The sequence below is a fragment of the Vigna radiata genome, chromosome 5 (genome assembly GCF_000741045.1).
Source record: "Vigna radiata var. radiata cultivar VC1973A chromosome 5, Vradiata_ver6, whole genome shotgun sequence".
In the NCBI taxonomy this organism is placed as follows: Eukaryota; Viridiplantae; Streptophyta; class Magnoliopsida; order Fabales; family Fabaceae; genus Vigna; species Vigna radiata.
This window is the reverse complement of record NC_028355.1, coordinates 2,050,216-2,073,074: the sequence shown is the minus strand read 5'-3', so window position 1 is coordinate 2,073,074 and position 22,859 is coordinate 2,050,216. Positions and strand designations below refer to the sequence as shown.

Here is a 22,859-nt window from a genome sequence, read left to right as displayed (position 1 = left end):
AACGGATTTTCAGCAATGTAGTCAATTTTCAGCAAGTCCAAACACAAGCTGAAACCCATTCTCCACCTATATTTCCAATATAACATAACATGCCACTTTTTTTAGTTTATTATATAACGAATTTAAACTTAAATCTTTTTACTATAATTTTTTATTTTATAAAATTAAAAGATCATGTGTGCTTAATTATTTATAGCATTTTAAATTTTACTTTAAGAAAATATAATTAGTTTTACAATATAATAAAGTTCAGTGGGTATAAGCCTATCGTTTAATCGAATAGTACATCAATCATACGAATAAGTTTACATCTCATACGGACACCAACCAATTGCCCTACCACACCCCAATGTAAGGAATCACGTTCCCTGTAACCCGCCCATATAATTTAATCATGCATTATATTAGTTATAATTCAGATAATTAATAATTACAATATAATAATATAAAGGTTTAAATATTAATTTGGTTTTATCTTTAGTTATTTGATTTGTTTTTTTCCTATATTTACCTTTTACTTAATTGAGTTGTAATATTCATTAAATAAATTTATTGTAGAATATGGTTTTGAATCTGAAAAAGATAATTTTATTGGAATTGTGTCGTTTGAGAAGAAGAAATTTAAAATGGAAAAGAGTATTTAATTTATCATGACTTCAAAGAAAATAATTATATGAATAAAAATGAATCATAAACTTATATAGTAGTCAAATTATTAATTAATTTTTTTATTAAACTGATATGTGATCACTTTTTCAACTAAGTTAATATCAAATTAAGATAAAAACACTAAATTGACTTTATTTAATAAATTTTGGTTTTCGATTGATTAAAAAGTAGATATTAAAACAAAAATAAATAAAAAATATAAATATAAGACTAAATTATTAATTGAATTTAATATAGTTTTGTGTTATATATAAATATATTCCAGTTAACATGTAAAATAAAGTCTGATAACTATGTGTGTGGACAGAGTTTTGGTAGAGAGAATATGACTTTAGAAAATAGAAAAGGAAATCTGAAATTTGTATTTCATAAAACTGTGTAGGAATGGATACAAACTAGTATATAAAGAAAGAGAGAAAAGATCGGGTCAAACTATATGACCGTTATTACAGTTTTAATTTAAAACACTCAACACACCCTTCTTAAAGTGAAATTGTTAGGAGATCTAACTCCAAGATGTTCTCTTAGTTTTTGAAACTTGTTCTGGCGTAGAGCTTTGGTGAAGACGTCAGCAACTTGATCCTCCGTTGAGCAATGCAGAAGATCCAGTTTCTTCTTGTCAACCTACTCTCTCAGATAATGATATCGAGTCTCAATGTGTTTACTTCGTCCATGTGCCACGGGATTTCTAACAAGGTTGATAGCAGATTTGTTATCTATCACGAGCTTAACTGGTTTGCAGTAGTCGATCATCAACTCATCAAGCATTGCCTCAATCCAAGTGCACTGACATGTTGTTTCAGAAGAAGCAACGTATTCAGCCTCGCATGAAGGTAGTGCAACAACACTTTGCTTCTTTGAGCACCAGCTAAATGAAGCTCCCATGAACTTGAGTACGTATCCAAATGTGCTCTTCCTGTCCAGCTGATCTCCTGACCAATCAAAGTCGCTCCAGGCCTCTAGCATTCCAACCATTCCATTGAGTTTCTTTGGATAAAAGAGTCCATAATTTGTTGTCCCCTTCAGATATCTCAGTATATGTTTGGCAGTGCCAAGATGTGACTGTCTAGGATCTCCCATATACTTGCTAATTAGTCCAACACCATAATTGATATCAGGTCTGTTGTTGCATACATACCTGAGTGAACCCACGATTTGTTTATACAAAGTTGCATCCACCCTTTCATCATCTGCTTGTAGAGACAACTTTGTGTTGGCCATTATTGGTATACAGGTACTGTTGTAATTCTCCATGCCAAAACGCTTCAGAATATCACCTATATATTTCTTTTGATGCACCAGAATTCCACCAGTTACACGTGAAAACTCCAGCCCAAGAAAATAGCCCAGGCTGTCGAGATCAGTCATCTCGAAGTCTCCTTTCATTTTTGCTTTGAATTCAATAATAACTTCTTCATCGTTACCTGTTATCAACAAGTCATCTACATGCAAACAAATTAATAAAATGCCATTTTTACCAACCTGTTTTGAATAAACTCCAAACTCAACCGTGCATTTCTTGAATCCATTCTTGATCAGCTAGGAGTTAATGTGAACATTCCATGCCATTGGTGCTTGCCTAAGCCCATACAAAGCCTTGTTTAATTTGAGCACTTTCCACTTTTCACCCTTCTTTTCAAAACTGGGAGGTTGTTTCACATATACCTCTTCTTCTAAGGGTCCATTCAGAAAAGCTGATTTCACGTCCATCTGACATATCATCCAATCTCTTGCATTTGCAATGGCAACAATAAGTCTTATGGTTTCAAGCCTAGCTATTGGGGCAAATACCTCAGTGAAGTCTACTCCTGGTTTTTGAAGAAAACCTTTTGCCACAAGTCTCGCTTTCAGTTTAGCAACTATGCCATCTGGTTTAAGCTTGGTTTTAAACACCTATTTTACTTCAATCGCATGCTTGTGCTTGGGTAATTCAGTCACAATCCATGTTCCATTCTTCTCAATTGCAGCTAGTTCCTCCATCATGGCTTCCTTCCATTCTTGAGATTCAATTGCTTTTTCCAATGACAACACTTCAGCATCAGCAAGTAACGAATAATGAGCAATCTCACTTGTTTCTGTAATCTGACTGTCATTGAATATTTCATGATCTGCAAGTCTTGTGGAAGGAAATCTGACTCGTTGTGATCTTATGGTGTTAATATCATTGCTTGCAGCCTTAATCTCATCACTTGCACTGATCATTATCTTTACCTTCTTTTTCTTCTAACCAACTGGACACCAATCTGTTATGATTTGATTCAGCCTCTTCCCAATCATATGTTGCAGATTCATCTATCAGAACATCTCTGCTTATCACTATTTCTTTCTTTCTCGGATTGAACAATCTGTATGCGCCTGTGTTGTGATAGCCGACCAATATTAATGTCTCACTCTTGTCTTCTAGTTTTTTCCTCCTTTCATCTGGAATATGCTTGTAACAAACAGATTCAAATACCTTCAAATGTTTTGCAGATGGTTTGACTCCTGACCAAGCTTCTTCTGGAGTAGTTTTCTTCAAGGCTTTTGTTGGACATCTATTTAATAGGTAAGCAACTGTGACGACAGCTTCTCCCCAGAGATTGTGTGGAAGCTTCTTTCCTTTCAGAAGACATCTTGTCATCTCAACAAGTGTTCTATTCCTTCGTTCGGCCAATCCATTGTGTTGTGGTGTATAGGGTGCAATGACTTCACGAATTATTCCTCTTTCTTCACAGAAATTGTTCATCTCATTGGAGTTCAATTCTCCTTCACCATCAGTTCGTAGAAGCTTCACCTTCAACCCAGATTTGCGCTCAACCAATGCACAAAATTTAACAAAAGTTAAGAAAACTTCCTTTTTCTCTTTCAACAAATAAACCCATAATTTTCTTGTCCATTCATCAACAAAGATAAGGAAATATTTATTACCTCCATATGTAATTATCTCGAATGGGCTGCAAACATCTACATATACAACTTCAAGTGGCTGCTTTGCACATTTAGAGGCCGAATTTTCAAACTTTGATCTGGTTTGTTTGCCCAGTATACAATCTTCACACAACTTTTCAGGGATAGAGATTGTAGGTACTCCTTTTACAAGCTCCTTGTTATTTAACAAACTTAAACTCCTAAAGTTTAAGTGTCTGAATCTGTAGTGCCACTTCCAACTCTCTTCCTCAACACTCACAGATGATAAGCATTGTATGGTTGTTGCATTCAAGCTAACTTTAAATGTTCTGTTCTTTGAGATGGGTGCCTTGATTATCAAACGCTTCCTCCTATCGAACACTTCTATGGAATTTCCTCTCGTACTCATAGTATATCCCTTTTCCATAAGTTGCCCAAGACTTAATAAGTTGCTCTTCATTGTAGGAACGAATAAAACTCCATCCATGTATGCAATTTCTCCATTCTTGCATGTGAGAAGCACTCTTCCAACTCCTTCTGCCATCACAATGTTGTCATCTGCAAATCTTATTTTATTCTTCTTTCTTGAATCCAAGTCAACAAGTCATTCTTTTCTACCAGTCATATGATTGGAGCAACCGGTTTCGAGATACCAACACAAATCATTCTCGGTATGTTCCTGGTGATTGTCCGATAACATTGCTTGATCATTTATCATTTTTGTTTCTGCATGTCGTGGTTTATGTACCTGTGACACATTGACAAAATCTCGCCGCGTGTCAGTTTGGTGTGAAGCAACTGGAAGCGATACGCGAACATCATCTTCGTAACATTTTAACATCTGGCAAGAAATTCAGGGAAGAGAAGGTCGGATTCAAACCAGTAATCACTGCCAAGACATTCACCTACGCACGAGCCATTAGGGATGACGAGATAGGAGACAACAACGGTAACGTTCTCTCTTGCCATTGAAGGAAAATGAATTCTGGTTGCGATTCATGGATGCATTTTAACATCTCACAGACTCTCATGGTTAAGAAAAATTCACAAAATCTAAATATTTCTAACCATTTACTAAACCGCTCCTAAAAATATATATAATTTTAGTTTTAATACCTAAAGAAACTCAGGGCCACCACCAGAGGTAGAAAAATTAGAATCTCGAATATATCCCACCAAAATTATGACGAATAATGATATTAAACCTAATACCTAATTTAAAATATGAATTGAACTGACCTACCACCTTTCATCTATGGTTGGACTTACCGGATCAAACCGAACCAGAACACATGCTTTTACCATCTTTGTATTCATACATAAAAATATTCACATATGTCAAAATAAGTTCAAATAAATGAATTAACCTAAGGTATATTAATTAATCGAATCACTTCAGTATTACATATACGAAAATTAAATTGAAAAAGTTTTATATAAGTTAATTTGCCTAATCCATTATTATTGAATCAAGTTATATAAATTTTATTTTACCAATAAATAATTTCATTTTTCACCCAAGATAATACTGCAATGAATTAAGAATGCCAAAAGATTCACACAACCATACATGCTGCCACGCGTAATATACTTAACCCCACACTCTCTCTTACTCAAATTTCCTTCTTATCTTATTCTTCATACAAAGATAAAATCGTTATTCATTGTCGATATTAGGGCTCTCAAAAAGGTAATTCTATTCGATCTCGTTCGCCTCACCAGCGATTTAGTTAACCAAGTTAATTTAGTTTATTTATTAGTGAATAAAAAAAAATTAGTTTAACTTGAATTAATGGATTAAATAAGTTGATTGAATAACTTATTTAATTATATTTTTTTAATTCTAAAAAAATAATAATTCTTTTCTAATTTAAATTTAAATAAATTTTAATTCAGAATAATGTTAAACTTAAAAATAATTAATATATATATATATATATATATATATATATATATATATATATATATATATATAACACTATCAAAAATTATCTTAAACTCTAAATATAATTAAAGATAAATATAAAATGCAGAATTATAGGAGTTAAACACAGTTTTCACAAATTCAATTCAAATGAATTAGATTTTTAATAAATCAAATTCAAAATTAACCAAGAACATTTTTTTCAATTCAATCCCATTCGAATATGATGAAGCAAATTTACTTACAAATTTCAATCTATTTTGACACCAGTTACCAATTTCCCTCGAGTATATATAACCTTATAGAATTACGTATATGCAATAAAAATATTTTAACAATATACATATATTCTTCTTGTAAATAGAGACGATAAAAATTACACATTCATTTCCTAAAGTGATTATCATTGTGTTTCAGTTGAAAACGTTCCAGATCCGGTTGTCCTTCATTGCTCTGTTTTATTCCGATCGTCTAATCTTTTTCTTCAAGAATGCAATTTACATTAACAGATTGTTGATCGGTAGAAGATATTCCGAAATTCAAGTCAGATATGTTTCATAAAAATATTTCTATTTAATTAAGATAGAAAAAAATGTTTTTATTTGAATATTAATAATATGTTTATAGTAATCAATCCCATTAATTAATCATTAATATCGTATATTCATATTTAATATTGCAATCAAACTATTAACACTAGTAGAAAAGTAACATTCTATAACGAGACCTGTCACAAGTTCACCCGTCCTGTTAAACAGCAATGCCAGATTTTGCACAAGTATATAACTTCATTGGATGTCTGTTCGATCCAAATGTGACTAATCATTTACAAACACTGCTACATATGGACCCAATAAATGTGAAAACCGTAAGTGACCGAAGTCTTCTATTTTTTTTGCCAGATATCATTTGTTTATTTTTTTATTTCTCTGCTTTCTTATGGTGTCTTGGTGAGTGAGTATTCTCTTCGAGTGCAATCAAAGTCTTACATTGAATGAAAGAAGGACTGTTCAAGGGTTTATATACACATAGATATCTGCAATGATAAGAGGTCTTTTAGAGTGGTACCAAAAGCAAACCCGTGAAGGCTTGTCCAAAGGAGTCAATGTCTTACTGGAGTTTTATGTGTGTGCGAAATTTCCCTCCAACATATTCAAGGTTTGAGCTGTCAGACTACAATTGATAGGGAAGTCTACTGTTTATATAACTTAAATTATTGGCCAATGTAGCAGATTTATATGGCGTTTTTCTCTTTAGCAGGTATTGCTGTTGATGAGAAACCTCTCCACCAATTTAAGAAGTCCTGAGTTTGAGAATGAAGTAAGTTTTCTTCCTAACATTCTGCATCTCATTCGTTGGTACCTTTTGGTCAGTCTATTACTTTTTGCACAAATAAATATATTTGGATACCTTTTCATCTCTTGATCTTCTACTTCATTTATTAGATATTATGATGCTTGTTGTAAGAAGATGTCTTCAACTGTGGGATTATATATGTTAATGTAATAAAAAAATTGATTTTGCAATCTAGGTATTTTGTTGCTGGAAACTAGAGTACAGAACTTTTTTTGATGGGGCTTCTGATTCAAAATTGATCTTTGTTTTTTCATATTGAATGCTTTTTTTTACTTAAAACAAAAAGTTCAATTATTCTTATTATGTCTGCCTATAGTTTTGGTGTTGAATGTCAACAATGCAACATTGTTTAAAGCTGACCATAATAAAATAAGCACTTTCAAACCCATTTCTGATATTGTAAATGGAAGATGTATGGAATTTTCCTTAAATAGTTTGAATAGTTTTCCTTCTGCCCATTTTATACGCATGTTCTGTGGTAGGGTGCATGGATAGAATACAGAGTAGTGGTAATAAAGAGACTTAATTACATGAGAAATAAGAAAATTAGAAAAGTTCTGTAGGTGGTGTTATTAGAATTAGAGTTTCACTAATATACTTAATTTGTTAGTTCATACTTTTACTACATTGATTGCTGAGGTGAAATTTCATGTGTTATTGTTTTTCAAGTATTCATTCTCCTATCCTTTTGCTTAAAAAAATCTTAGCATCTTTATTGATTATCTAGATTACTATTTTCTAGTATTTCTTAATTAAAATTTACATACAATTTTTTTCAATCAAATATGAAAATATCAAGTATTATTTCAAACTTGGACTTTCACGGTGACTTCGTAGTGATATGTTCAATACTTTAAGCAATATTTGGTTAGTGTCTTAAGCATTTTTTATAAATGAGTATTTTCCAATATAAGTGTTGAGAATAATCTAAGTATAGATCTAAGTTTTACATTAGTTAGAAAAAACAAAATTAAACATTATGTAAGAAAAAATAAACATAAATTTAATGTATTTAAAATTTTTGAATTAAGTAGTATTAATAGAGTCAAGTCATATTTATATAATCTCACCAAAATAAATACTTTCAATAAAAGAAACTTATTGGTGGTGTTAGAACTGATGATTTTTATTGATAGTCAACACTACCACTACTACAACAAAAGTGGTATCAAACCTTAAGTGCATAAGTTCAAGTCACATATATACATTTGCAAATAATTTCAAGAAAATGTATATAAGACTTGCACCTGTTCTACTATATGCAGAGTAGTTCTACTCTTTATTTGAGATGTGTTTCAAAAAAACATTTATATGAGTGGTTTTTTTTGTAAAGAAATAAATAGGTGCAAGTTTCTTTGAACGAAGAGATAATACTTTAAAGTTAAGTACATTAACTTGCATGTTGTTATTGCTTTTTAGTTGGTATCACGATCATGTTGAGAACTTTATATACATGTCTTACTTTTATTTTATGATTTTAAATAATGATTAACTTTTAAGGTGTTGAAATTTCTTAACTTTATTTGTTATAGTATGCGTACTCGAGTATGTTACATTGTTTTATATGTTATTTGAAATATATGTTTATTTTAGGATTCTCATACATTTTTGCTAATTGTCTAAAGAGTAGTGATTGGATACCATTTCAATTTGGATTTTATTTAGGTTTTAAAATTGTTTTTATTTGTAATAATTGATGTTATTTCTTTTACTTTCTACATTTTTCTAATTATAGTAATGTGATTGTTATTTTGAGGTGGATTAGGTTATATTGCTTGTGGTAGTGTTTTAATGTCATTGTTATTTTGAAGTGGATTTTAGGATTGTAATATTCTAGATTTAGACTCTCCTTGAGAAAAATAAGGATAATATTTTTAAAATATTTAATTAATGTAAGACTTTCAAATTAGTTTAAAATAATATAAATTCGCAAATGATTTCAAGGAAGGAAGTATATGTACACGAGGCTTATATATGTTGTACTCCCTACATAAAACTATTATTTTGTGTGATTATATTATCTAGTAACTTTGGTTGCGATATAGGTAAACTTTACCTACTATGATAAAAAAATGAACATGATCTCCATGAGACAAAGTTTACCTACTATGATACTATAATGAATATGATTTCCATGAGATAAAATGTTTTAGTCACTACACCCATGATTCTTTTGTTTATAACTCAAAAGTTTATTTTGAGTAAAAGTCACTCCTTTAAATTCTCAAGATTATATCTCCAACTACAATAATCAAATTTTTATTTATTATAACTTTTATTATTTTATAATAATAATAATAATAATACTTATTATCATATTTATTTTCCATTAAATATTTGACACAAAAAAAATAATTATATAAATAAATAGGACTAGTATATAACTAAAAATAAATAAATATGTAATTCAAAATAAATATAAATAAACAAATAAGATAATTGGAGATAAATATAAATAAAGTAAAATGAATATGTAGTAGGTATAGGGTAAATAAAAAATAGGATGAGATTAAAGGTATTTAATTATATAAATATTTTTTAATTTTTTAACTCATTAATTAATATATATTTAATAAACTAAAATAATTATTATTTTTGCATCTTAATTTTTATTATAACTAATAATAAAAAGTTATTTTATAAGTATTAATTATCTAAGTTATAATAAAATTGTATATTTTCATTTTTAAAATAATATAATTTAGACAAATTATTCTTTTAAATTAGTTAATTTGGGCTTGAGTGAATTCAATTAAAACTCTAGCATAATCCTAACATTGGTAATAGCAGTGGATGAATGGCAGCTCTAAACTTAATAGAGGATGTGTCCACACGGTTAACACTCTTAAATTTATATTCTAAAATGACTTAGAAGCATTTCCAAGATCAGATGTTCAAGGTCTAAGACGACAAAACACATGATAAAGTCTTCCAATGCAAGATCTGAAAGAAATCCAAGATTTTGAAAGAAATGATCCGATTGAAAAAATTATAGAGATGATTTTAAATAATTTCATCCATATATAGACTCTAGAGGATAAGAAATGGGGTGGGATTTGTTCATTTTACTTTGCCCATGCAGAAGCTAAAGGAGCTGTGTATGGTAAGAGAATGGTGGTGGCGGTCGTTCTTCGCTAGCACGGTGAGGACGAGTCTCGGAACAAGAGGGTTTCCTCCTTCGCGCGAAGAAGATGGGAGAATTGAACTTCAATTTTAAATATAATTTACAGTATTTTAAATTTCTTTTAGATTGTTTGTGTATCATTTACTACTTTTTAAAATTGTTTTACTTCGTGCAAATTTCTATAATATAGAAAATAAGAAATCCTAGAAAACATATATAAGCTATTATGATTTTAATCTTTGAAACCAAGGAATTAAAAAAAGGATGGATTTTTTTATTTAGAATCTAATGCATAGCGTCTCTGACTATTCTTATTTCATCTTAATTTAATTGAAAAATTATTATTGTAGTTCATTCTCTAACTACAATTGATTTAAATCTAAACTTCTTCTAATTTCCTTTTAAAGTGACTTAATTTATTATTCAAATGATATTTTATATAGCTAAATTTGATAAAAAGTAAGGGAATGAATTTAAGTATATTTTTGATGAATTTTAATTACTTTTTTAAGAGATTTTAAAGTAAAGTGAATATGACATATAATCATTATTTTAAAGTACATGAAATTAAACTTTGTTAATCTTATAAATAGTGTGTAACTTGTACATATAATCAACCAATGAGTGTAGTTGTAAATGACAAACTGTTTTCCAAGTTAAAAAAAAAGAAAAAGTAAACAAAATAAAACAAAAGTATTTCCAAAGTAAAAATATCTTCAAAGTTAAACTTGTATGAGTAAATACAACTTCAGTTATTTTTTTTTTAAATAATAATAACAAAGTCGTATGACAACATGCCACTTTAGTTATTAGAAAAATAACAAATTCGTGTTTGAAAAAGAAACAAAATATAACTTGCGGCTTCAATGATTTCTAAAGGATATTTTAACGTGGAAATTATGAATTAGAATATGACTTCTTCATAAACTTGAAAAGATATATTTATAAGGATAATGATATTTAGACAACATTTTTTTTTATAATATTTGAACTTTGATTATTTGTCAATCTGTGATTGGTCGTAAATTACTCTATAATAGTGTTTATGATTATTTATTATTATTATTGATTAAGGAGTAATTTACAACCAATTACAGATTGACACGTAATCAATATTCAAATGTTGTAAAAAAAAATTCTCTAAATATCATTATCCTATTTATAATCTTAAAGTCCTATTTATAATCTTAAAATCGACTATTAACACACAACTTTATCTTTATAAACTGGTGCTTTCATCTATATAATTCTCTTAAAAATAAACTTGTTTAAAAAAAGAGACCAATTTAATGCTTAAAATGATCGATCTCACAAATTAGTAAAAGATTATTTTAAAGAGGGCAGAATTCACAACAACCTTACATTCTTCTTTGAATTAAAAAAAAAAATGAATTAAAATGTCTTCACTTATTTTTTTCTTATTGAAATAAATAAATAAATAAATATTATATATATATATATATATATATATATATATATATATGTATGCTGATATTATAAGACAATTTCTTCAATAAAATAATGAAAAAAAAAGTGCGAAAATGGAACAACCACAGTCATAAATTCATAATATTAATAATAAGAATGAAAAAATTATTTTTTGTGATGACAGCGTACAGTGTGAGTAGCATCTTCGGTCCCGATTCTGGCATCTTATTAGAGATCCCACCCTCCTCTGTCTCTTACCCTTATATCTTCCTCTCTCATTCAATTCTTCTCTCACAACACAAAATCTTCAATCCAATAGTGCACACAGAGCAAAACAACATGAACGTGTTGGATTCTAATGTCGAAGCTTTAGCCTTCAACTACCTGAGCTTCGGTTTGCTCACCGCGCTCAACAGTTTATGGACCTGGCTCGCTCTTCTCACCGCCGCACTCAGCTTCTGGAAGATCCGATCCGCGGGCTGCCCCAGGCCCATACCCGAGACCCAACCCTCCGCCGAGCCCCACCGGCAGACGTCCAACCATGAGAAGACAGAGCCAACGCGAGAAGCGGTTAATGCTAACGGCGGCGCGGAGGAGGACGTTGACGGCGTGAGGAAGGGGAAGTTCACAGTGTATTACGAGGAGCACGTGCAATGCACGTGCGACAGCGAGAGCGAGAGCGAGGGGTTCGCGACGTCGTGTGAAGAAAGCGACGGCTCCGGAACGGAGTGGTGGGAGAGGTGGGAGAGGCTGTTACGGCTGAGAAACGGGGAGAGCGAAAACGGGTGGTACACGTGGCAGGATGTGACGGAGCTTAACGGCAACGTTGTTAGATTATGGGACGGTGGGTTAACTGGTTCTTTGGCCAGAGAATCGTGGTACAGCAACTCCAACCGTATCCATGTCTGGTAACAGATGTCACAAAATAGTAATCATTGTAAGATTTAGGTTATGGTACCTCTTCCTCAAAGGTGGAAAATATTACTGAGATTTGAGAATGTATGTATGTATATATGGTAACTTTGTATGGAAAATTTTGTTGATGAAATAATAAAATTAGTGCAATAAAAAATTACCCGTTGCTGTCATTCTACACACATTTGCGACAGTACCTATATTTTTAATCTCTATTTCTTTGTGGATATTATTTCTCTGTGACGACGAAACCAGTATGGATATATATGGATATGGTTAATTTATTTATTTATTTGTATTTTTACTACTCTTTGTGCAAATGAGTAATTGAAGAGGTGGAAGCATGTGGCCAAGAAAATGCCATAGTACATTCTGAGCCTTTAAATTTCTCTTTATAATGCTTACCAGTCATTTTCGTTAGGGTTGTTGACCATGTGTTTTAAAATGGGTGCAAAAAATATGTTGATCTCTAAACTATAGCTTAAACTTGGTTTGATTCTTAAATTTAATTTTGTAACAGGTAAACTATGTTATGAACGTAAGTTTAAATATGCAATAATTAAATTAAATTAAATTGGCTTATATATTAAAAATTTGAAATGTTTTTTGTGGTTCTATAAAAGGGAAGGCCAAGTGTTATGTTTGTGGTGAAAAGTGAACGGAATTATGTGCGTATTTAGTATTATTCTTAATCATATGCGAATATGCGAAGTGCAATAATTACTCTGATAGTTTTTACTTCATAATTTGAATTTAGGGAATAAAAAAGAAAAATTACAAGCCGTAAACGATTTGTATAGGCAACACGTGATATTGACGTATTGCCATGATGGATTTGGTGATTGTGGTCAGATGTGATCGTATTTTATATGCTGAAAATCGCATATATTTTAATTTAATCAAAGGATAGTATAGTTCTTATTTTATTTTTTTAATTTCAGAATCAATGCAGTTCAGAAGAAATAATTGGGAGACGTAATCTCTCTTTGACATTTGCTTGCCCCTAGGTCCCTCCTCACTCACTTTAGCTCTCATAATTACTTTTTATTTTTATTATTTAAATTTATTTCAAATTAATACGAATTTTCTTGCTTCTGACATTCAGCTCTCGCGTAATGCACGAGTTTTTTTTTTTCTTAAATAATAGAAAATAAATTTTGTTTCTTGTAATTAATGAAATGATTTTAAGAAAATAATGATTTTTTTTCTTCTTATTTTTAGCCATTAAATTATAGTTAAAACACATTATCACACAAAAGCGTTTTTCTTGATCAATATTTTTTAATAGTGTATTGTTTTTGAGTAAAAAAGCGAAATGAACCAATTATTTACTCCAAAATCAAGGGAACAACTTTATTTAGTACATTAGGAACTTGTCTTTACTTTTTAAATTATTAAATTTTATATACTTGTACTTGAAATCAACACATTAACAAAATGAATGGAAGCTATTAATTATAAATATTAATTATAAGACATAAATAAAATAAGTCTGTCATTAAAAAATTAGATAAATTGAAAAAATATTTAATACATGAAGAAAGTATTAAAGAAAAAAGAAATTTGGAAAAGAAAATAATTAATTTGCATATATACCAAAGGGCAGGTTTTTCTATATATGTAAAATAAACAGATCAATAAAAGAAAAAATAAAACATGCAAATTCTCATAGTAGAATAGAACTATGTCAACTTCTTTTAATCCATTGACTACATTAAACTCCTTCCAGCTTTTACCAAACATGGTGGACTTCTTTGATGTATTTGTATAAGAATTTTGCATTTTGCAGTCTCTTCCATCCCACCAACACTCACATAAACAATAGTTTTTTATCAAAGTCATTAGCTTATAAGCTTGGCCACTCTAAAAGAAGATTGACTTGAACAAATTTAACTGTATCTAGTTCAGGATACCTTGAACTTGCATGATTCAATTTTCTTTTGGTATGATCAAGCATTTTTTTTTCTGAGTTTGAGTTTAATTTTATTGTTTACCAATTTTTCTTTAACTTTATAAAAAAAATTTATTTGATAAACAACTCCATAATTATTCATTTCATTTTTAGACTTAATTAGTGATTTAGTCATCTAATTTGTTTGTTTGGTTCATTTTGGTCTTCTTATTTTTTAGTTAAATTTCATGTTTCAAATTTTTTTTAAAAAAATTCGATTTGATAATTTTTGTATTAACATCATGTCTATACATGTGATGTGTCAATTTTATAAAATTTATATTTTTTTTATTTTTTTTTATTTTTTTTTAATTTATAAAGAAAAATATAAATTATCACGTGTGAGATATTTTTTTTAAAGATAAAAAGAAAGAATAAAAAATTACAAATTTAATGAATTGACATATGACATGTAGAAATACAATGTTAACGTCAACTTAATAGGAAGAATCAAATTGAACCTTTTTAAAAAATTAAAACACTAAATTTAACCTAAAAAATTATAAAGGGACCAAAATTAACCGAATCAATAAATTAGAGGACTAAATAATTAATTAAACATTTTTTTAATTAGTCATAGACATTTTTATCTCAGATATAGTATAATCCAACATAATATTGCATTTTTACATCAAACCTACAAAAGTGTTCAACATAAATTTACATGGTACATTTTCAATGTGAGGTAAATTTATGTGTGCGACAATAACAGCAAACGTATCTACAACATAAAAATAAGAATTAACTAACATAAAACATCTTCATTATATTAGCATATACATATATTAATCTAAAATAAACTATGTTCCAATTATGGAATAAAAACGTTAGATTGTAAAAAAAAAAAACTAAAATAACATATTATTCCCTTTCTCAGATAAATGTATTGAATATTAAGTGAGAATTAAGATAGTAATAAATAAAAAAAAATGTAAAATTTGTTAAATTATAGAAAATAGTGTTTTAGAACTGATAATGTGTTTAAATAATGAGATTCAATTATTTTAATATTAAAATTTAAAGTATAAATAGAACTTTCATAAAAGAGTTTCATTATTATAAAACACACATTATATTTACAATTTGTTCATATTTTTAAGATTGAAAACGATAGGATTTCTCCTGGTGGTGAGTTCAATAAAATCAATTAATCAGTTTTTTAAATAGGGTAAGTTGATTTTTTGTCTCCTTCTTGGTTAAATGGATTTTTTTATTTTGCATGTGGCTCCTTTTTGGTTCACATGGTATTTGTGTTCTTCTTGCTAATCTTTGTTGATCAATGGTTTTGATGGTGTGTCTGATCGTGCTTACGTTGTTCATAGGGACAGTTTGACCTACAGATGTGTTTAAGGGTGCTTTAGGAGTCTTTGAGTTGTTTGGTTGTCTTTTAGGCAAGGAAAGCTAGTTGAATTTGATTAGTGTTTGATGTTTGAAATGAAATTGTATGGTTTTGTTAATAAATTTGAGTTGTGACTTGTGGTTTGGACTGTGGTGATTGAGAGAACCGAAGAGTTGAGCAATTGAGCAAATTAATGTGTTGAAGGTATAAAAATTGTGTTGAACCATTTCACGTATCAATTTGAGCAAGTAATCAGGTCTTATTTCAGTTAAATCACAAATATATGAGTGTGCTAAAATCCGATATGGCTTTGAGCGCAAGCTTTGTTGTGCAAGCCTAGAAGAATTTTTGCTCAAGACTATTGAGGACCTACTTTCATCACTGAGCGGCAATTTTTGCAAATGTTTTGACATTGAGCGATGGTAAGGCACCCTTGAGCATCATCTTGTACTACGGGTCTAGAGATGATGAGCGCTAGGACTACCGTTGAATGCCACCTTTTTTATTGTTTGGTATTGATTTAGATAATCATTGAGTATGCTTGTAAGTATTGTAATTGTATGTGTGGAAATGAGGAATTTTGTTATGAATATATGTGGTATTGTTGTTGAGAGAATTTCAAGGAGAAATTCTATGTTTTGTGATGTGTAGTGTATGTTGCAACATATGAGAGTTCATAAAGTAGGTATCGTGATATTCTACCAACTATTCAACTCATATAGAAACGAATGGTGGGAGAGTGAATGGCAAGAGATCCTAGCCACTGGACTATTTGGTCCTAGACGCAAAAATGACTAACCTTATGAATAGTATCGTGATAATCCTTTGTTTATGACTTTGTAGAGCATAAATACTACATGTATACGCCTATAGTGAAATCTTATGTCAAAGCATATATTTAGATAGTATTAGCTACATTGTGTGCTTATTTGAGTTAATGAAATTCATAAATGATTGATATAAATATATGATGTGATTTAATTGTATTATGTTATTTTTTTTTGCACACTAGTTTTTACCTTAGTTTTTTTTTCTTTATGTGTTGTATTATATTACAATTATCACTTTTCGATGTGAGTAGATAATGTGTTAGGTGCTAACATGCCTTTGGTGGAAGGCGGTGACATGGAGGCATGGTTGCATAGTTTTATCTAGCTGTTATTAGGGATGGACAAAATGAAATTGTACTATTAAAAAATTCACTAAAATAAAAATGAGTTCGGCTGAACTGAACTAAAAGATAATTCAAACCAACTAAACTGAAACATATTTTATTTTATTAAATTGCATTGAACTACAATCTAAACTAAATTGAACTGTTAACTGTACTAATTTTAACTTATAAAAAAAATGAATAACTATGAAAAACAAAACTGTTTTATCGAAATCCTTAATAAAAAGTGAAGAAATTCACAAACTGTTTGACAAAATGATTTCATGAAGAGAAACTATGATTTATGTAGCTTATTTGAACATGTTTGAATCAATATGGAAATGTATGAGATAAATTAAAAATTACTAAACCACTCTAAAATATCAAATTTGACATGTAAACCAAAATTATTCAAGAAGCAATACTACGTAGTGTTCACAACTTTGGCATAATCAATGAATCATGTGGTTTATCATATGGAGATGTATTTGATCACGGATTGAATCAGAACAAGTGTAGAACTAAAAATCCTAAAATCAGAAAGCTACCTAATTATGAAACCCAACTTCTAAAACTAATTATAAACTGGAAAACAAAAAATGAAACTAGAATTGAATTTTGCAACATGATTCAAATATGGAAACTAAAACCAAATCAGAATAAGAATTAAGTTTGGAATGCATAAACTGAAACCAAAACTCAATTATGCAAAACTAAAATGAACAGTTCTACCTAACATAACTATATTACCTAACTTATTCTTTAAACCAGAATTAAGCACTGGAATGTGAGATGATTGGGATGCATTAGCAATATTGAAAGATTCAAAGAACCAATATTAATAAGTTTTTATAACAATATCATTTATTAACAGGACTTCTTGTCAAATGTAAATAAATCTTAAATTAAGAATTTGAAACCATTTATCTGTCATTTGCATTGAATTATGCTGTTAGAGTTTTTTTAGAACTCTATGGGTAGTATATATCCATAATCCTGCTCAGAGTATTTTAGGTAGTTTTTAAAATTTAAAGGGTTAAATATGTTTTTAGTCTCTATATTTTGGAGCGATTTTGGTTTTAGTCCCTCTTTCAAATTATGGTACAATTTAGTCCTTCAACTTTAGAAAATTCTGGTTTTAGTCTTTTTTACCCATTTTTTTTAATTTTATTTGTTGTTTCAAACGCGTTTCTCAGTTAACATTGAAGCAAAAATGTGTCAAACAGTGTAAATAATTCAAATGCTATAATGAAACGTGCTTGAAACAAAAAAAAAATTAAAAAAATTTGGGAAAAATGACTAAAACCAGAATTTTCTAAAGTTGAAAGACTAAATTGTACCATAGTTTGAAAGATGGACTAAAACCAAAATCGCCCTAAAATATAGGGACTAAAGACATATTTAACCCAAATTTAAATTTAGTTAAAAAAAATAGTGATATATACATATTATAATTTTTTAAAGAGTTTATAAGGAAACCTACACAACATGGACTAAGGTTAACCGAAAGCTACCAAGTTTCCAAGATATTATAAGAATCAGATGGCAAACATCAACAACAATATTGAATCATTAATGAAATGGGCTAAAGAATTTGTTTCATAATAAAGAAAAAATATAACAAGTCTTATATATGATGTCATAAATATCATCAACCGACGGATAACGTCATAAAACTTACTCCTTTGCATGTTTTACTCTTTATTAAAATGGTAGAAAATGAAGCATTTATTCGTACCAAATGAAAAAATAAAATAAATCTAAAAGACATTTAATATTATTTTTGGGCTTCTGAATTGAAATGGCCCAAAGGCTGTTGAAATTTAATTTGAAGAAGCTATTGTACGAGGAGACACACCTGCTCCAATTCACTGTTAAAAAGATTCCCATAACTTCAACCTCAATTATTATAATTATTATACATACAAAGTCAAGCAACGTAATAGAGTAATATATGGAACAATTTAATTTATTCCCACGCGCCAATTAATATAATTATTTTAGTTACTAAAGTAATACTCTTACATGTAATCAAATTCTGAATACGTTATTGTGTTTGTTAATTGAGTTAGGGTTATCAAAATTAATTAAATTTCAATAGTCCAAAGAGCAAGACTGAAGTGGAAACACACTCCAATATTAAAATCATGGTTAAAAAGAATCACGTAAATTTAACCCTGTTTAGTGAATAAATGGACCAATCATTTTCTAACCTAAATATTTTTCCAGCATTTTTTATTTTATTTTTTCTTTTAGAATTACTATAAATTTAAGAAAAAATAAATAATTGACCTTATTGGCTCAGCTCAACAAGCTAATGAGTAGGGCCTAGCCAACTAATTTAGAGATAAAATTAAAAATTATGGAATTTTAAAGAGTCAAAATAGGCAGAAAAATACTAAGAGTATGGCTTGCAAAAGATTTTGGAGTGAGAATAAATCCTTAATTATATTTTAATGTTAAAACCCAATTTAAATTATTATTTTAATTCACAGATTATTATGACCTTTCACTCATTTCAATAACCAATCTAAGATCTATTATACTTTTAAGAATTCGTTTAATTTATACTGTATGATTTTAAAATTATTTTAAAAGCCAATTTAACAACTTATCGATTCAATTTGAAATTCTGCTTGAGTGATTCACTTTCAATCTTTATATGAGGAATGAAGTTTGTTCATGATTCAAACATTTTTTTTAATTGTAATTACAAATAGTAACATTAACCTAACTTTCATCAATAAAGCGACTCAAATAGCAACATTTTTTCATTATTGATATTATATTAAGAAAAGAATTACAAACTTGATTTAATTTTATAAAATTGATTTATAAAATAAAGTTTGCTTTATTTATATATAATAAATTTGTTTTATCTTTAGTTGATTAAATCTCTAATTAACGAATAAAAATTAAATTTATTTTTTAACGAAGACCTTATTTTATATTATTTTATTCCTAGAAATATGTATAGAAGAAAATTTATACATAGAAGTATGATCCAGTACAGTAATGAATATAAAGTATAGTTAGTTGGGCCATGGGAAGTGCAATTATTTGGGTATCTTGTTTCAACTGAACGACGTAGATACATCGTCGTTTGGGCCAAACAACGTGATGAATGTTCGGTAATTGTCCCTTTTATTATTTCATATGGATGTTTCTCTCTCACATCTAATTCGACAAACTTATTAAAATGTAAAAATTAAATTTCATTTTGTTTTTTCAAATAATGGGAAGGTGACTAAGAAATTAATGGACTGAAAGAAGTTGAAGTTATCTCAATTAGACACTCAATATTCATATGGGATACTTTATACTATAATTATACCATATTTTGTTAAGTACATCATTTACAATATTTATTTTAAAAAAATATTCATAAATACAAATTTATATTAAAGTTGTTATTTATTTAAAATAACCTAGTAACCATTTTATCTTCACTGAAAACATGTGAGAAAATTCATGATATGTAATGTAAAAAAGTTACATTGACATTGCATTGGCGAATCAAAATAATATTAAAGCTGTGACCAATATCAACTGCCACAAATTAAATCGCCGTTCAAATTGAAGTAAAAAGTATTGAATGGAACACGTATATAAATTACATGTCTTTGATATATCAGGCTAGAGATTTTAAAATACACGTGGTAGTTGGATAGATAAATGAACCATGTTTCATAGAATAAAGAAATAAATCTTATCAAGGACACCGTAACTCATCAAAGAGTATATACAAGAAAAAGGATAATGATATTTAGACAACATTTTTTTGACAACATTTGAATATTGATTACGTGTCAATTTGTGGTTGGTCAAAAATTACACGTAATCAATGTTCAAATGTTGTCAAAAAAATGTTGTCTAAATATCATTATCCCAAGAAAAAAATTCTGCTTAACTAAATACATAACAATTAACGTAACTTTTAACCAGTGCAAAATATTATACTTGTTTTTTATTAAGACAAAGATAACTCTTGTTTTAACTCTTTTGTCTGGACCAACGTTTACTCCTTTTTCTCACTGTTATGGGTGACCGATCAATTTGTTATGAGTGATTTGTAGAAAATACTTAGTTCAAGTCAGAATTTATCTGTAAAGGTCTAAAATAATGCAATGATGGAAAAAAGTATTCATTATCTTAAAATCAAACTTCTATTTAGACTTAAAAGAATCGGACATATTTTAATATCATATCCAATATTCGTATAATTTGAGTGCATCATAGCTTCGATGAGACCTGAGTGTTTCCAGAAAGGTTGACACGTACCTACACAAGAAATAAAATAAAAAAAGTAAATGACAGACGATGATTTCGAAAATTACCTGATAACATTTAAGGATTATGAAATCTTTACAATTTTTTTAACAATTTTTTTATATTTAATAGCTCATTTGTTATTATTTTATTGATATGTTTAAATTTATTTTTATAAAAATATTTGAAACGAACAAATATTACTTATGCATTTTTAAAAAATTTAAAAAGAAAATTGTTAAAACATTATTTTCCAACATTTAATTACCTGATCAAATTTTCTGCCAAGAATAGCATCCCTAGCTTTCTTTTTTTCGTCGTTCATTGAATGTAATCCCAGAGTCATAGTCTACATACATGAGGCAAATCATAAACCCATAAAAAAAAATGCAGAACACAATTCCAATTAAAATTGTAATGTAGAGAGAAATTATGAACCGAAAACCTAAACCTAATAATGACGTAAATTTTGATAGAGGTACTAACCGCGGGTGCGGGTGGTGGAGACGGGCCAGATTGCTTAAACGGCGAAAGGCGAAATTTTGAAAAAAATAGACTGTTTGAGAGGTTGGGGGTGGAAGAAAGCAGTTATTACTGGCAAGAAATTCAGGGAAGAGAAGGTCGGATTCAAACCAGTAATCACTGCCAAGACATTCACCTTCATACGAGCCACTAGGGATGACTAAATAGGAGACAACAACGGTACTAACTTCCCTCGTCGTGCCATTGAAGGAAAATGAATTCTGGTTGCGATTCATGTATGCATTTTAAAACCAAACGTAAACGCTTAACATCTCAAAATATTTAGGATGGTTAAGAAAAATTCACAAAAACTAAATATTTCTAACCATTTACTAAACCGCTAAAAACAGATACCTCCTAAAGAAACTCAGGGCCACCACTAACAGAGGTAGAAAAAGCTTCTAAATAAAATAGAAAACCAATAAAAATTAAACATATTACAAAAATAGGGAGAAATAAAATATTCATGGAACCACTGAGAAGGGAGTAGAAATGCCACAAGACCTTTTCAAGCACCCATCAAAATATCAAACTATTTTCTTTATTTTTATTTGTTTCAATTTTTTTCCTATTTTTTAAAATTTGATGTAATTTAATTTTTTTATTAATATTGTCACGTGTTAATTTTTTTAATTTTTTAATATTTTCTTAAGTTTTTTCTAAATATGTTATTTGGAATCAATACTGTGTCACATGTCTAATACAACTGGTTATCTCATACGGACACCAACCAATCACGTTCCCTGTAACCCGCCCATATAACTTAATCATGCATTCTATTACTTATAATTCAGATAATTAATAATTACAATATAATAATATAAAGGTTTAAATATTAATTTGGTTTCATATTTAGTTATTTGATTTGTTTTGTTCCTATATTTACCTTTTACATAATTGAACTGTAATATTTATTAAATAAATTTATTGTAGAATATGGTTTTGAATCTGAAAAAGATAATTTTATTGGAATTGTGTCGTTTGAGAAGAAGAAATTGAAAATGGAAAAGAGTATTTAATTTGTCATGACTTGAAAGAAAAAAAAATATATGAATCATAAACTTATATAGTAGTCAAATTATTAATCATTTTTTTTTTATTAAACTGATATGTGATCACTTTTTCAACTAAGTTAATATCAAATTAAGATAAAAACAATAAATTCACTTCATTTAATAAATTTGTCATTCCTGTTGTGTTGTTTTGATGAAAAATCATTATATTGATTGTATATGGTTATTAGTTGAGTAATATTTGACTTTTTCTTTCAATTGGATACGAGAATATATATATATATATATATATATATATATATATATATAT

General features: G+C 28.8%; 1 protein-coding gene and 1 long non-coding RNA gene across 2 annotated transcripts; one reads left to right on the top strand and one right to left on the bottom strand.

Moving 5' to 3' along the window:
* The first annotated feature begins 11,530 nt into the window (after window positions 1–11,530).
* On the top strand, window positions 11,531–12,491 carry LOC106761633. The gene has a single exon (XM_014645199.2). It carries the CDS (start codon window positions 11,544–11,546, stop codon window positions 12,297–12,299), a length of 756 nt encoding a protein of 251 aa, XP_014500685.2. The 5' UTR covers window positions 11,531–11,543; the 3' UTR covers window positions 12,300–12,491.
* Window positions 12,492–20,963: 8,472 nt separating this feature from the next.
* Window positions 20,964–21,712, bottom strand: LOC111241562. The gene is made up of 3 exons (XR_002667618.1): window positions 21,501–21,712; window positions 21,283–21,363; window positions 20,964–21,026 (listed from the first exon to the last, which is right to left on the bottom strand). It is a non-coding gene; the product is annotated as an uncharacterized LOC111241562 (long non-coding RNA).
* Between the last annotated feature and the right edge of the window lie 1,147 nt (window positions 21,713–22,859).